General features: G+C 40.1%; 1 protein-coding gene across 2 annotated transcripts in view; it reads right to left on the reverse strand.

Annotated features, from left to right (window-relative positions):
• The window catches only part of elf2 (E74 like ETS transcription factor 2), a 54,982-nt gene that overhangs the window by 3,106 nt on the left and 34,523 nt on the right, over nucleotides 1-17,353 (reverse strand). The window contains exons 1-5 of one of the 2 annotated variants that reach the window (XM_008111885.3): nucleotides 15,209-15,959; nucleotides 4,336-4,449; nucleotides 3,004-3,177; nucleotides 2,056-2,145; nucleotides 214-406 (exon numbers count right to left, since the gene is read on the reverse strand). In XM_008111885.3, coding sequence (XP_008110092.1) covers nucleotides 214-406; nucleotides 2,056-2,145; nucleotides 3,004-3,177; nucleotides 4,336-4,449; nucleotides 15,209-15,305 — 668 coding nt within the window. In that variant the 5' untranslated portion in view covers nucleotides 15,306-15,959. Of the gene's footprint in view, nucleotides 1-213; nucleotides 407-2,055; nucleotides 2,146-3,003; nucleotides 3,178-4,335; nucleotides 4,450-15,208; nucleotides 15,960-17,353 lie in introns of those variants that run through there. The other variant, XM_003221674.4, reaches the window with a different exon arrangement.

Below are 17,353 nucleotides of genomic sequence, written 5' to 3' on the forward strand. Positions count from 1 at the left end.
GAGAATGTGCGACTTACTAAACATAAAACACCAGCAATAAATTAATTTCTGAAAAGAATAAGGCAAGTGGCACACCACTGGCTTACGAAAGTAAGACCACATGATCAGACAAAACTCTCAGGAAATGTTGCAATGAAACTGCACATCAAGCTTAACATTGCAATTAATTTATAAGAAACACCCCATATTTTCTATGTCCCCACCACTTTTTACCTCAGCGCTCTTCCCATTGTTTCATAGTTCATGTCAGGTTTGTTCTTGTGCTTTCCCCATAGTTTGGAAACAGCTTTTGAGTCCACAAGTTTAAAGATGCCCTTCTCCCGCTGAGTCCACTTGATATATCGTGGACAAGTGTTTTTGTCCTGAAGTAGATCTAGAAGGAATTCCCACAAGTAGGTTGTATTCCCTGCAAGAAAAACATACCTTTCATCAGACAATTCACATACAGGTCTTTTAACAAAAATGTAAAAGTTCTCCTTATATGAAAATAATACTGAATTATTAAATTACATAACATTGATTTTTTATGATAAAAAAGTTAATATTTGTGTATTTCTAATATTTAGAATGGGGACAAAGCAAGTTGTTCAAGGGAAAAGAGCTGAATGAGAACTGTTTCTGTGGAAGCAGAACAACCAAATCTCTTAATTTTGAGGGAAGAGGAAGAAAAAAGTAAAGTTGTATAAGTCAAAAGAACCCAAAGTATGTTATGTCAGTTTTATTTGGACTATAAACTCTTTTCCCCCAGTGTTGGCATTTATTATTGAAATTTCTGAGTTTCAATGTATCTCTCAGCAAGTCTTATATGTAACTCTCTATAGCCCAAGGTGAATGTGAATACTGAATATTCTTTCAATTTTCTAGTGTATACAGTGTTCTTAATTGCTGAATTCAACTAAAAATAAGCAAAAAGTGTGCTTCAAAAATACAATCAAACATTTCAACAAGAGACTGCTGAAAAGTGTTAGAAATCTTCAGGATGACATGTATTTTGCATAATCAAACAAAAGTGTGATTGTATTCTCACAGCAAAACATAACCCACTTTCTTATATGAGCAAAAATGAAACTATCCACCTCACTTCAACCAAGACTTCAAATCTGGAAATAATAAATATAAAAAGCCCAATTTATATTTCTGATTTAAAAATAAATACTTTGATTTTGTGTTCCAAACACATACGCATACAAGTTTAACAGAAAAACTGTCTGAGAATACATAATGTGTGTTGCTTTACAACAATTGTGTTTTAATGACAATTCAGTAGGGGGCAATCTATCACAAGAATTAGTAACAAAAACAGATTTTTGCTCTCACATTCGGCAAAGACATTATAAAGATCACCTCCAAGAAATCTGGGGTGTAAGGTACACAAATGATTAAATAAAACCAGAAACATATTTCTTCAGCAAAAAGATATTCATGTAGAAATGTTAGCTCTATCTTAAGTGTCCCAACTTAAAAATAGTTTGGCATTACTTGAACAATGGCTATTCATAAGTATGGTTAAGAAGTGGGCAATCCCATGAGTCCTAACTAGCATAGCAAACTGCTTATGAACAGGTCAAATTTAAAAGTTATGAATGGCAAAATGCTGGACAGGTCATAGATAATCGCTCAAGAATATCAACTCCTTCAAGTGCCACACCATTTTAGCACAAAATGCAGAAAGAACCATCAATAGGAAGATTTTGAGCTAAACCCTTCCAATTACTGTTTTGTGTCTAGATGAGACTATTGCTTTCTGCTTAGAAGCTTCAGGTCACATACTTCTCTGGATATTATATTAACTATTACTTGAAAATGTGATTGCAGAGCAACACCTGCAGTGGAAACAACTGTTACACACATTCTTCTAGTATGCTAAGTAGAGGTACCTTCATATAATTAACAGAAGATACCTATGAAAGCAGATTATCTCTTAGCACCCAGACAAGTGTTTACATTCAAGTCAAGTCAACATCCTATACACTGGATGTTCCAAGAAGACATGTAGTAACTCAATCACTCAAGCATTAATTATTTCTAGTCTTTTAAGAATATTATTACAATTACCTTTGCCTTCTCTTGGTTTCTTTTTCATACCCAAGTCTGGAGATGCACTGGAAATAGCTGATGGCACTTGGGTCTTTGGTTTACGACCAGCTACAAATAAAGATTTGAAAAATTGAAACTTGGGTAAAGAAATACTGCTTTACAACTTAAGCTGTTCCTCAGCTTAGGTTTTCATCCAACTACAAAAAAAACCCCCAAAAAACCCAGGCATTCTCTGATGATTAACTAAGAGGCTGTGATATTATAAACACCTTGTATAAAGTCAGAATTTCATCTAGCTATTTAATCCTCAAGAAAATAATGTGCCTTAACTGCCTAGCATATACCAAAAGAAAGTTGACAATGACTATTACATTACAATCACTTCCACTGTGTAAACTTTGTGCATACAGCCCATTTGGACCATATAATTACTTTTATGAAATCCCTTTCATAGAACTGCGTGTGTAAAAGCAATCCACAACTGATTTCATCCATGCTAGAGTGAAGACTGAGGCCAGAGTAAGAATATAAATTGCAACAGTAACTCAACTTTCATACCTGTCACTAACAATTTATAGATACTATATATTTCCACCAGAAAGTGTACAAAGTATGTACTTTTTATATTATTAAATTTAGAAGTTTACATATCAACTGTCTTCACTTTTTATTAAATCAAAATAGTAAACTATGTCATACTTATAACTAATGAAATAATGTAGTACTTTATCATTGATATGTGTATGTTTATATGTGCATGTGTAGATAGACAGACAGGCAGACAGAGAAGAAATAGTTGCTTACTTGTAACTCTGCTTCTTCAAGTGGTCATCTGTGAAATTCTCACATAAGTGTGACTTTCACAAAGACCACAAAGAAGAAACATACAACTATATCTAGTTTTCTCAAGGATGTGTCCTGCAAATTATATATTGTCATATTATTGTTCTTGGGTTTCTACTCTACCTTTCTTTTTTTTCATTGGCTCTTGGATTTCTGGAGAAGTAGAGATAGGCGATGTGTCCATTGGTTCGGACTCCTCTGTAGATATCTCCACTTCTGTTTCTGCAATCACATCCGGTCTCATTGCAGCATGAATGAATTCTGGAGTTGACATACAAGGTGGGACAAGAACTTCCACTAAAAAAGGAAACAAATATAGCAAGGTTTTTTAAAAATTCAGTTGCGGGGAAAAATCTGGAACTATTACAAAGAGGGTTCAAAGCAAATATAAAAGTGTATGATTTTTAAAAGGTCATATTTTATATGCATTCCATCTCTTTTGGATTATCATAATCTATCACAGCATAGGGTTACCAATAGACTGTATTTGGGCTTGAAGAAAGGTTTGCTTGCAGAAATTGAATATTTATATACATCCAACTGGAGATTGTATTTTTGTACATGACACATGTACAAAATGAGACACCATTTCAAAATGAAGCATTGTTTCATTGCATGGTTTCAGTGTCAGTTAACCAAACTGAAGTAGATTGACATTTCCAGGAGCTGGATTCTGCTCCGACACACGGCACACTCTCTCCTGAGGCCTTGGTTTAAAGGAATTTCTGTGTTGCAGAATTTGGCAGCACATATGACATGGTGGAGCAAACAGAAAAATAAGGGGGCATACACATAGCCCCATTTGTTCTCCACGAGTTTTACAATGTATATATATATTTTTTTGTACTTGGGAATGATACACAATTACAATACCTGCAACAAACCCAAAAAGTTGAAACTGTCAAATACAAAAGCAAGCAAAATTAGAAACCATGATATCTGAAAACACTTGGTATTCTCCATAGCCTTTGACAGGTTTTACACACCAAGCGATTCAAAAGACTAGAGAGAAGCTTTAGTTATATACATAAACACCACCCGTGATTCTGTTTTAGAGATGTTTATATGGTGGTAAATGTGCATTTTAGAGTTAAAGAAATACAGTGTATTTTTTCACTTGTGGGTAATACACTGGCAGTATGCAAGTTAAACTTACATAAAAATTACTTGAACATTCATTCCTCTTGCACTAGTTTGCTCAAAGGGCAACTGTAATTCATTCAGCAACTTTCTATGTGGAACACAAAACATACAACACTGTAATGCTTACCTTGTCCACACAACACGTACAGTAGCACTGAAGGAGAAAAGTAGAAAGCTATAGACCAGAAAGATATACTGCATGGAAAAAGCTTATTCCTTAAAAAAGTGTATTGTTAAGGGTCTAATCCAGACAAAAACCCTGTTTCTTCACATACACCGTCCCCTTACAATTTATTTTAAGTATTTACATACCAGGAGTTCTAGCGTCTCTTAAGCAGGTTGGAGACTCCATATGAAGTAAGGCTTCTGCTGCCTCAATTGTCTTATCTGAACAGTGCACATTGCTGCCATGAACAGATGCCTCCACTGTACAAAAAATGCAAAAATAAATTCATCCATCACACAATTCTATTTTCTTGACACATATAAACCAATACTTTTAACATGGTTTAAAACATGCAAGTCAAAAGCTGGAACAAAGCATTACCACTAGGAGAAATGTTTTTAACAGGGAAATTACTAGGTATATCTGAAGTTTGTCTAAACCAGCACTAACAAAAGTGTAGTCTATAGATCAGTGTTGGTTTGCAACAAGTACTCAGGAGAGAAAGACACACTTGTAGACACTGGACACAAATATAGTAATGGTCCCTGGCACATGAAAGGGGGACACATGGCAGTTCCCAAATAACAGCCTGAAAAGCACACTATTTTAAAACAGGCATTAATATCAATGTGTGTGTAGAAACAAGCACCTCAGATGTATGAGGGTTACTGCTCCCCTTCCTCATAAGTTGATATGTATGCTGGACTAACAACCAACAGGGATCCTGCTAACTGGGCAAACAGAGATGGTGTTCTAAGGTTTGAGAAGCTGCAAAGTTGGACACCTGTGATTTTTGCTGATGATCAAACAGTGTGGGGCATAATGGTGCTTACATCGCAAAAGTGAAGTTTGGCCCATCCTCTAAAGGCCATATATTATATAGCTTAAACAGTCATTAGAAGTACTCTTGAATTTCTGACCATGTATTCAATCACAATTTCAAATGGCCGATGTGAAAGATAATCTGAGGAAGTTTAATACCTAACCCATACCTGCTGACAAGTATGCATATTAGTAATCAACTAGGCTATGTTGGGTTTCAAAACTTAAATTCTTGATTCTAAACACATCACTTTTAGTAATCCTTAATAAAAGGAAGTTTTTAATAATATAAATACCATGTGTTTGTGTGACTCCATATGCATCTTCAAGTCACTTGTCGACCCTCATTAATTTAATATGGTTTTCTTAGGCAAGGAACAGGAAAAGTGCTTCTTGCCCCTTCCTATGAAATACAACTAATATTTGTTGGCAGTCTCCCACCCAGTTACTAAGTAGGACTGATCTTCTAAGATTTAAAAGGATCTGGTGCTTTTAGTACAGGGGTCCTCAAACTTTGTAAACAGAGGGCGAGTTCACGATCCCTCAGACTGTTGGGGCTGGATTAGTTTGGGGAAAAATGAATGAATTCTTATGCACACTGCACATATTTTATTTGTAGTAAAAACACATGAACGAACAATACAGTATTTAAAATGAAGAACAATTTTAACCAACATAAACTTATCAGGATTTCAATGGGATGTGTGGGCCTCCTCCTGGCTAATGAGATAGTTAATTAGGATTGTTATTGTCCCGTGCCTTCAAATCATTAGAGTCAGGGCAACTAGATCTAAAGTTTAGGGTGGGGTGGGAAAATGGCCTTGAGGGGCCACATCCGGCCCACGGGCCTTAGTTTGGGAGATCCCTGCTTTAGGGTAAATACTACCCTTCCTTTATTCTCTCTCACACACACACCTAGAGACTAGTGTCTCTAAATATGACTGGTCCAAGGTTGAATAAGAGCAAAATATGTCAAAAGAAGAGAGAAACTGAGAAGCAGAGCTCATTTTCAGGGTGAAAGGAAAATCAGAATTTCAAGGGAAGCACTACTGCTATTCAATTATTTTAGCTTTGATGTATGATTTTATTGCTAATTCTTTTAACACCCACAGCTTAACAGGTGGTCAAGTAATAGCTTTATTAAACTAAGCTCAAACAGGTGACGAACACCCCAAACGTCCTGTATGACTTTTCCCTACCTTTATTTCCTTATTTCTCTCTCTTTCATCTTCTACTACCTATACGACAATTTGGTTCTCCTTTCAATGTGTTGCCTGAATTTCTAAGATGGGATTTTTTTCTAGGTGAAAATCATTCTAAATACTGAAAAATACACCTTGCTTGAGACTTTGAAATATACAAATGCAATTAGCTTTTTTGGCAATTCGTTTACTTAAGCAACATAAATATGCTAATAATTCTACCAGTTACATATTGACTCCAGAAATATGAATAAAATTTACTGCACAGCCAATTATTACCCTGCTGTTAGCTATTGACATAGTTAGAGTTAATCATTAATTTCCAGTATAAATAATCTAATAGTATTTTTTTCAACATTTATCTCTAGTGTTGTGCTCAATACAAGGGTTTTATTTCTTTTATTAAAAATATGGACTGCTTGACAATAGTTTTTTATTTCCTATCCAAATTAATAGTAGGTCCTGTTACATTTGTAGTTGGACCTTACTCAGGAAACACATTAAGAAAAAATTAGTTTGGGAAACAGGCATTATGATTTTAAGAACAGCTAATCCCTGAATTCACATTCATATGTCTGTCTCTGTGTTTATTTACACAGACTGACAATTTCTCTTATTTGAGCTTTGGACATTTTTTTAAAAAAAAACTAACTGCTCTCGTTCTATCCAAATCTATTCTCTCGTTCTCTTCCTTCCCTTGCCTATCTCGCATTCCCTCCTTCCTTCTCTCTCCAATAGCTCTTGCCATTTATGGAAATCCACTCAAAGCTAAACCATTCCAACTAGGCTGCCAGAATCTACATCTATCTTTAGAATAAGCAGGGTCACCTATCTGCAGTGCCAGGAAGTTAATGAAGATTCAACTGGTGATTCTCTGCAGAATCTTATAATGATCTATCTTGTTACTTCAATACTCTAAACTAAACACAATAAAAATAATAACCTTTTAAAAAGGCTTCTGATGCATAGATTTTATTCATATCTGAGGTTGACCATCTGACACATAATGATATGAAGACTTGTTCACAACAATTCACTATAGGTAGCAGTACGTTTAAACATACACATTTCAAAAGCCACCCACCAAAATGGATGAAATGATCCCATCCATTTTGTCATTCAAAAATAGGACAATGAAAGGTCGTATCAACTCAGTCCTATATTCTTCCAAACATTTTGGTTTAAGGACCAAAACATCACCTTGTCCTGGAAAGCAAGTGGGACCCAAGACAGATCTTTCAGTATCAAAGTAATATGATCGCCATAGTGTGCATTAGTGAGCAGTTAGATTTTACACCAACTGAACACACAGACACTCTTCAGTGTCCTGAACATAGTACAGTAGAGTCTCACTTATCCAACATTCTGGATTATCCAACAAATTTTTAGTCAATGTTTTCAATACATTGTGATATTTTGTTGCTAAATTCGTAAATACAGTAATTACTACATAGCATTACTGTGTATTGAACTACTTTTACTGTCAAATTTGTTGTATAACATGATGTTTTAGTGCTTAATTTGTAAAATCATAACCTAATTTGATGTTTAATAGGCTTTTCCTTAATCCCTTCTTATTATCCAACATATTCGCTTATCCAACATTCTGCCGGCCCGTTTATGTTGGATAAGTGAGACTCTACTGTATGTGACAGTAAATCAAGGCAGTGTAAGTAAGGCAATGAAGACTGTGCCTCTACATTAGCAACTCTGGGAATTAAAATTAACTCTTCCTCATATACATAATACATGGATTATAAAACTGATTATTTTTTCCTGCACATAAAAGTGTAACATCTAAGAATAACACAAATACCAGGAATATAAATTTGCTTCTATAGGAACAATAAAAAGAATAAAAGAAAATTTAATTACATTGAGAATACAAGATTGGATCTTCTCAGATGCCAGAGTTCAATAGAAAAATTTGATGCAACTGAATAATTTTATTCAGTAGGAAATAAAGTCCATTAACGTTACTTCAGTTTAGGTCAGCTTGTTCACTTTTAAATTTCACATACTGTTTGATAGCACTTTCTTTAAAAGTGCCTAGTGGTCATTTTGGGGCCAAAAATGCCACAAAATATGTTGAGTACTTCAAGAGCCTTGGTGAGCACATGCAGCCTATGGGCCACACTTTTCCCACCCCTGCTATAGATAAAGGGTAGGTAGAATTCTACTTTCAAGATGTTTTCCATTCCATTCCTTTCCATTCCTCACCACAGGCTACAATGGCTAGGACCTGTAGAAGTTGTGATCTTGTTGTCCTAGTGAAATAGATACCTTTAGCACAAGGTACTAGATGGCAAACAGTATCCTTGTCATAACATCAACAAGTCCGAAAAATGAGTAAATAAAGGGGAACACAATTTTAATGTAGAACAAAGATCACCAATGTGTATCCAATCAACCATTTATTACACAGAAATGGCAGACATATGTATTGCTCAATGCATTTACAGCATTCATAACTAGTTAAGAGTTGCAATGATAAAAAAGAGCAGCTGCCCTTTCTTTGATAAATTGCATACTGTAACATAGCTCAATGGATAGTCAGGAGGCATGTTCAAATTCTGCTCTCCAGCAGATGGCACCCTTCCCTGATCTCAGCTTAAACACCTGTCCAGCTATAAAGTTTGTGTACAATTTACAAGAATGGCCATCTACATTACAGTAATAATCATCTTGCTGTGGCAAAGTCTTGAGACAGAAGGAGGAATGGTCACTGAAAACAGAAAAGTGTAACATAAAGAAATTCTGAATTAACGCAATACCTCAAATTCTGTTCCCAATATAAGATACCCCCATTAGTCTTAAATGTAGCCACATTCCAGCCCGTATGGCTGGAAAGGGAAAAAACAAACTAAATTTAAGATCACACAACAGAATAAACTAATAAATCCCAGGAAGCAATGGGAAAAGAAGCCAAGCCAGGAAGATCATGATTTTCAATTACCTAGACTAAACTTCTGTCTCAACTACGAAATTTAGTAGATGCCACTAAAGCACGTAGATGAATTCTGGCAGATTTACTGCCTTTTTAGATGAGATTACATTTCTTGTCTGAGATTGATATTACTTATGCTTCTTGCTGCCAATATACTGTGCTTTGGGGCCCTTTGGTGTAGATAGTACGGAAACAATTTGTTTAGTCCCTGCCACTTTGTACTATTAGTGCAGTAGTTCTCAACTTGTGGGTTCCCATATGTTTTGGCCTTCAACTCCCAGAAATCCTAACAGCTGGTAAACTGGCTGGGATTTGTGGGAGTTGTAGGCCAAAACATCTGGGGACCCACAGGTTGAGAACCACTGTATTAGTACATTCTTGAACTTTCAAATAAGAATAGAAATGGAAGTTGAAGACAAGATTACTTGCGCCTCAGTATTGAAAGCATACTATATTAAACGTTTGCTTGCTTGTCTTAAATTAATACAGGAAATTCAGTTCTACTGACCTTCTTTCCTAGGTTGGTAGAACTAGCCTTTGTTCCCTAGCCTCCATCCGCTGCCAACACCACCCAGCTTCCTCCAACAATAGACAGGTCTTTCCTTTCTATATAAAATTCCCCCTCAGGCCCTTTTTTCTTAATGATCCCCAATTTCCTCAGCTCTTTACATCCTCTCTCCATTTCCTTCTTTTTTTTCTTTGAGATTCTATCTTCTATCATTTCTTTCAAACACCCTTACTTCTTTTCCTTCATAACAGTATATAGGCAGTCTAATGCCCTTTTGAGAAGTGTTCACCAGTCAAAATTAACTGTTGCTTTCCTCAATGAAATCTCAGATTTAATTCCATGCACATATATTTTCCCCAAAGCAGTCTTCCCCAATTTGGTGACCTCCAGATGTGAGGCTATAACTGGCTGGAGATGCTGGTAGTTAAAGCCAACATATCTGAAAGTCAACAGGTTAAACTGTTTTCCAACTTGAGTGGGGCTTTCTTAGGCAGAAATACTTGGAGGTGTGTTTTGCCAGTTATTTTCTCCAAAATGTATCCTACAACACCTTAATGATCTCTCATCCAAGTAGTAACCAGGGCTGGCAGGGTTCCAGCCCAGGAAAATGTGCTTAAAGGAAGCCGGCACCTAGCTACATACATTCCTCTACTTGGGATCTAAACTAAGATGATGTTTGGAAAATCCATATCACAACATCTGAAGAAATGCAGACTTAGCTGTAATATGTAAAAGACAAGGACAGAATGTCTCCTGTGTGCTGTGGCACACATCCTTCTCATTCAATTTTCCTTCCTCAGAAAATGATTTGCTACTGCAATTGATGGAGGGCAGAGAGAATATCTTATTATGATGTGTTTTGTCCTATATTCCTCAGCTAATGCCAAATAATGTGTATAAATTCAGTTCTGCAATGTACAACAAATCAGTGCAGACATTGGCTGCTTGCGTTTTTTTAAAGGAAAAATTGTAACTTGTATCAAGTGTACCTCTTACTCTATGGTTCTGTGGAACTCAAGACAATTTCCATCCAGGCTACAGCACGACCAGATATAGACCTGTTTAGTTTTCAGCACAATTGTATCATATCCTACTGTCCTGAGATTGTGGGAAAGGGCAGAATCATAAGAGTTAAAAGAGACCCCATGGGCCATCCAGTCCAACCCCATCATTAAGGAAAATGAAATGAAAGCATTCCCAACAGATGGCCAGCCTCTGCTTAAAAGTCTCCAGCGACTTCACCATCTCCAAGGCAGCATATTGCACTGCCAAACCATGAGGAAATTTCCCCTAATGTTTAGGGGTTTTTTTACCCCTGTATCAGGAGCAACTTGAGTTGCTTCTGGAGTGTTTAGGTGGAACCTCTGCAATTTGAATCCACTGCTCTGTGTCCTAGGCTCCAAAGCAGCAGAAAAGACGCTTGGCTCCTCCTCAATGTGACATCCTTTCAAAATGACAGAAGGTAACAACTTTGGGACTGATTTCTCAGATAATTTGTTTCAATGCCAGTATCTTCAAAGTTGGAGAAGTAGAAATTGAAAACTACATATTAAAGAACTGGAAAAAGTATGGACCTCCATACTTTGTTCTTTTGGACTGTCACTGAAGTGTAACCAAGCATGCCTCACCACTGTCTATTCTAGGTAGGGGTTGCTGTTCAACAGTATTTGAAAGGTCACATATTGCCCAATTTATCTTTCAAAGACTTGGAGAAGGGAAAGATTTAAACCCCTGCTGAAGCAGGTTTTGACAGATTGCATTCAACAGCAAACAAGGATAGGATTATTGACACACTCATGACTCCCAGCTTAACCTCCTCTACACACTACAGAAAAATAGAAACAGAAGCTGCAATAAATGAACGTATTTTTAAAAATCCACTAATTTTTGCAACTTAATTTCAACTATAATCTCTTAATTCGAATCTTATTAAAATACACCCCAACATCAGTGTTTATTGAAAGACTGTGCTATTCAAACAAATTTGTTTATTCTAGATTAATAACTTTTGGCAGGAGGCTATGCCAATATAGAGTAAGTAACCTTTACCCAAAATGCCTCGAGCCAGAACTATTTGGGTTTTTGGATTTCTTTTATATTGGAGATGAAACCCAGATATAAACAACAAATTCATTTATGTTTCATATACACCTTAAACCAGGGGTCCTCAAACTTTTTAAGCAGAGGGCCGGTCCACAATCCTTCAGACTGTTGAGGAACTGAATTATCATTTGGAAAAAAAAATACGAACAAATTCCTATGCACACTGCACATGTCTTATTTGTAGTGCAAAAAAACCAACAACAACAATGAAAGAACAATACAATATTTAAAAATATGAGCAATTTTAACCAACATAAACCTATCAGAATTTCAATGGAAAGTGTGTGCCTACTTCTGGCCAATGTGACAGTCAAGTTAATTAGGATTGTTGTGTGCCTTCAAGTCATTTCAGACTTTGGGCGGGCTTAAGTCTAAAACTGAGGGCGAGGGCCAGGTAAATGAGCTTGGAGGGCTGCATCCGGCCCACAGGCCTTAGTATGAGGACCCCTGACTTAAACATACAGTTCGATGGTTGTTTTATACACAGTATTTTAAATCTGGGCACAAAACAAAAGTTTGTGTACCCTGAACTACCCTGAAGAAAACAAAAATGTCACTATCTCAATCCACTCCCCGTCCCAAATGTGGACAATTCGAGGATATTTTGGAATTCAAGATAAGTGATGCCCAGGGATCAATAGAAAATATATGGAAGACCATAAATTCCCTATATATAGTTCTACTTTTGTAATTTCCTGAATGTGCTGAAAGAATTGCAGAGAGATATGATCCAAGTCTGCCATACCGGAAAAGTCAGATAATCGTTGGCATGTTCACTGATGGAAAATCCCAATATCAAGGGGTCCAAAAGATGAAGAGGATAGTCCAGAAATAGTTTCTGGCCTGAGTAAAAGGTCCATTCTATTCTGTAGAATGAATGCAGTGACACCACATTCACCTCCATGGCTCAATGCTATGGAATCCTGGGAGGATTTGGTGAGGTTCTAGCAAGGTTAAAGGCCTTAACAATAATAATAATAATAATAATAATAATAATAAAAACTTTATTTATATACCACCCTATCTCCCAGAAGGGACTCAGGGTGGTTTACAACAATAATACACAGCATACAATACATAATACAGTAGAGTCTCACTTATCCAAGCCTCGCTTGTACATACAATACATAACAATATAAAAGCAGATTACTACACAAAATAAAAAGTTACACTAAAAACAACAATCAATAATAATCACAACAGGTTCCAATCGGGGGGCGAGGATCAATAATCCCATAGGTTAAACATGGTCCATAATCAGGAAAGATGAGACTGTATTGGGGTCAAAGTCGGTGAGCTAACCAGAATGGATTCATTTGAACACCTACTGAAACCACCAGGTTTTGAGCTCCTTACGGAAGGTATGCAGAGTAGGGGCTAACCTAATCTCCTTAGGGAGGGCATTCCAGAGCAGGGGTGCCACTACTGCAACGCCCCGCTCCCTCATCCCCACCAACCTCCTAGGATCCAAAAGCGTTGATATATAGTAGTCAAACTGTGTTAAGGTGCATTAAATCTCCATTGGAAGCAGATCGTGAAAGAGAACTTCTAACTCTGGGTTGCTCTGAGTTTTACGGGCTGCATGGCCATATTCCAGAAGTATTCATTCCTGACGTTTCACCAGTACCTATGGCAGGCATCCTCAGAAGTTGTGAGATACCGGTATGTTGGAAACAGAGGTGGTCCACCGCTGAGGCCAATTAAGCAGGGAGGCCTTTCGAGGAGAAAAGTAGTGAGGGGTGTGGGTGTGTGTTGGGCCTTCCTTTCCCCCCTCCCTCAGGATCCCGAGCTTTGGCACCGAGAGGTCTCCTTCCTTCTCCGCCTCGGCCCGTGTTGCCCCTCTGCCTGGGCTTAGCCTCTGCTTGCAGGCCTGATGCCGCCTCTCCCGGAAGCCCTGCGGCCTGCGCTCACCTCTGTGCCCATGGCGGCGGCGCCACCGCCGCTGCAAGTATTTTTCAACAATTTGTTTGGGGGGTGAGGGCATAAAAATTCGGGAGGGGGGCAAATTTCTGGTCGCCTACTCCCGAAAATTACCACGGGACGGCTCTGGTTGGAAACTCATTAAGTGGGGTTTATATATCTGTGGAATGTTCAGGGTGGGAGACAGAACTCTTGTCTGTTTGAGGCAAGTGTGAATTGGCCACCTTGATTAGCACTGAATAGCCTTTCAGCTTCAAGGTCTGGCTGCTTACTGCCTGGAGTAATCCTTTGTTAGGAAGTGTTAGCTGTTTTCAGGGTGTTTTTTATTTACTGTCCTGATTTTAGAGTTTGTTTAATACAGGTAGCCAGACTGTATTTATTTTCATGGTTTCCTCCTTTCTATTTAAATTGTCCACCTGCTTGTGGGTTTCAATGGCTTCTCTGTGCGGTCTGACATGGTGGTTGTTCAGAGTGGCCTAACTAAATTAAGATCCTTTCTTAATACATTCTGGCAATCCCTTGGTTTCCTCCTTTTTGTCTTAAATTGTCCACATGCTTGTGGATTTCAATGGTGTAGGCTAAGCCCTAACTCGCCATCAGGCCGACGCTTCCTTCCTCTTGCCTGCTCTCCGGGCGCGCGCCTATTTCTCTGCCCCCGCCCCGCCCTCACTTCCGTATTTACAATCCTTCCTCTTCCCTCCAATTCAGTGCCTGGCTGGTCAGCGCCGCAGAGAGCCGCTACTCAGCCTCTCCTTCGCTCCCATTGGCCCGCCACGGAACGGCCCCGCCCAATGAGGGCGCCAGCGCGCTCATTTCGAACCTCCTCGGCCAGCGATTGGCCGCGGCGGACGCCTGGCTCCCGCCTCTGCTCCCACCCTGCGCGCGCTGGCTGGCTGTGAAAGCTCCTCGGGGAGCTCCGTGCTTCCGCTCCGGGAGAAGGCGGAAAGGGGGGGGGGGGATATGGGCCTCACAAATAATTCCGCGTACTAAGAAGCGTCTTATTTCTTTCACTTCCCCCTAACCTTGACTTCCAGATTTCCCTACATTCCTTCTCAAAGTTTTTTTAAAAAAAAAAAAAGAAAACAAGGGAAGCAGCCTTTTCCGCCCCTTCAGACAGCGTGGCTGAGATTTGGCGGGCGGAACAATCGCCGCCCTCTTCCTGATTCGGGCTCCAAACGAGGAGCGGCTGCAAGATGAGCAGGGCGGGCGCAAGACGCACACATCTAGACACAACACCTCACACTTTGCAGGCGTCCCATGCAAATAATAATAATGCCAATGCTGCTGCTGCTGCAGCTCCTTGCAGGGCCACGCGCGCAACACACACGCCTCGCGCACGCGCACCCGCCAAGGTGACGCTCACTTCCTGGATTCGTCCTCCCTCCATTAACTCCAACGCGGGAGGACAGACAGAGAGAGCGCAAGCGGCGTGCGCAGCCAACTCGCCATCCTCTTTCCTCCCTCCCCCTTCTACGCTTCCTCCTCTCTCCCGGGTCCCGAACCGCCATTTCCCTTACCGGCTCGGATGAGCAAATCGAGCTGGTTGGTGGGGCCCTCATGCAGGGAAGTCGCCATGTTTATGCCGCTGGAGAGGAGGAGGCGGAGGCTTCGCATTGACCTGCAGCCAGGGGCTTCCTTCCTCGGCGCTCGGGAGCGCGCACGCAAGGCCGACCCGACAGCCCGTCACCCCCCCCCCCCGCGTGCGCGCTTCGTCACAGCTTTGCGCGCGCGCTCCCGGGGAAAGAGAAAGGGAGGGGGAGAGTACCAACGCGAGGCTAGCTTAGGCAGAGGGGAGGGGGATTCTCTCGCTCTCTCTCCCCCCCGCGCGCGCGCCCGCCCCCGCAGCCAATGGAGGCGCAGCGGCAGCGCTTCCTGTCCTCGAGCGGGGCGCACGCGATCCTTCCTTTCGTCGCTGGCCTCGCAGCAGACAGGAAGTGCCGGGGAGACAGAGAGAGAAAGGGAGAGAGGGGGCGGCGCTTCCTTTTTCGTCCCGCGGGCGATTGTCTTTTTGTTGTTTTGGTCCGAGACAAGCCTCCCGCGCCGGCCTCCTCTTCTTCCTTCCTTCCTTCCTTCCTTCTTTCTCCTTTCCGCTCTTCCTCTCCAGCTGAGGCTGCCTTCCCGCGCAAAAGCCGCTTCCTCTTGTTGCTGTTGAAGCGCCGTCCATCCGTTGTGCTCCGCTTTGCGAAAGGATCGGGAGTCCGGACTGGCGGAAAGCATGTCCAATACATCCCGGCCAGGTGTTGCTAAGGACACATCTGCTGCCTGCACCTGCAGTGTAGCATTCAAGCAGTTTAACAACTCTAACACTCTAAAGCAGCATTGCCCAACACACGAATCAAGGAACATGAAATGCCCTGCAGACTACCTCAGTCAGAGAAGTCAGCCATAGTAGAACACTTGATGAACCAATCTGGACAGCATATTATTCAAGAACACAGAAAGGCTGGACCACTCTCACAACTTCCATGTCAGACTACACAGAGAAGCCATTGACATCCACTAGCATGTGGACAATTTCAACAGAAAAGAGGAAACCATGAAAATTAATTAAATCTGGCTACCAGTATTTTAAAAACTCTAAAATCAGGACAGTAAATAAAGAGCAACCCTAAAGGAAATGGGAATTCCAGACATGAAACCATCAGGGCCAGCCAACACCTCCCAACAAAGGATCCCCCCAAGCAGGAAGCAGCCAGGCTTTGAAGCTGCAAGGCTCTTCAATGCAAATCATGATAATTAATTGCAACATTCACACTTCCCTCCAACAGACGAGTTCTTTCTCCCACCCTGGACCTTCCACAGATATATAAACCTCACTGGCCTAATTTCCAACAGACCTCACAACCTCTGAGGATGCCTGCCATAGATGTGAGCGAGAGAATGCTTCTGGAACATGGCCAGACAGCCAGGAAAAGTCACAGCTACCCAGTTTGATACCCCTTTTTTTAAACCCCTGGTCCTGCGAAGGAAGCAACTGCTCTCTTAATCCCAAATACATGAAAGCAACAATTTCACTACATTCAGTTTTGCAATTCGACACCACTTTAACTGCCCTGGCTCAATGCTGTGGAGTCATAGGATTTGTAGTTCCACGAGGCCTTTAACCTCTGCCAAGGAGTGCTGGTGCCTCACCTAAGTACCACTCCCAACATTCCATAGCATTAAACCATTTCAGTTAAAGTGTCAAACTACATTAATCCTATAGCATAGAAAGATGCACATTATATGTATTTATCATGTTTGAAGCAAATTGAGGGAACAGTAATAATGTATTTAAAAACAAAGTTAAAAACTTGGCATTATACTAGGCACATTATATTAATAGGAGAAAATTCTCACATTCATCAAGGTTTAGCTACAGTTCCATGCTTTGGAATATATGTTTAAGTATCCCTTTACCTGAAATGCTTGGGAACAGGAAGGTTTGGAGTTTTTTTTTTCCAATTTTGGAATACAGGCAGTCCCCGAGTTACAAACATCTGGACTGACAACAGGAAGTGAGAGAAATCTACCCCTTGGAAAGGAAATTAACTCCTGAAAGAGTTATAATGGGGAAAAGGGGTCTCCTCAGCTGAGGCTTTATCATCAAATCCTTGTTTCCACAACAACCCAAATTTCTCAAAATCTAATTCTCAAGGGAATAAAAAGGGAGGCAAAATCTG

Source organism: Anolis carolinensis, chromosome 5, assembly GCF_035594765.1.
Source record: "Anolis carolinensis isolate JA03-04 chromosome 5, rAnoCar3.1.pri, whole genome shotgun sequence".
Taxonomy (NCBI): Eukaryota; Metazoa; Chordata; class Lepidosauria; order Squamata; family Dactyloidae; genus Anolis; species Anolis carolinensis.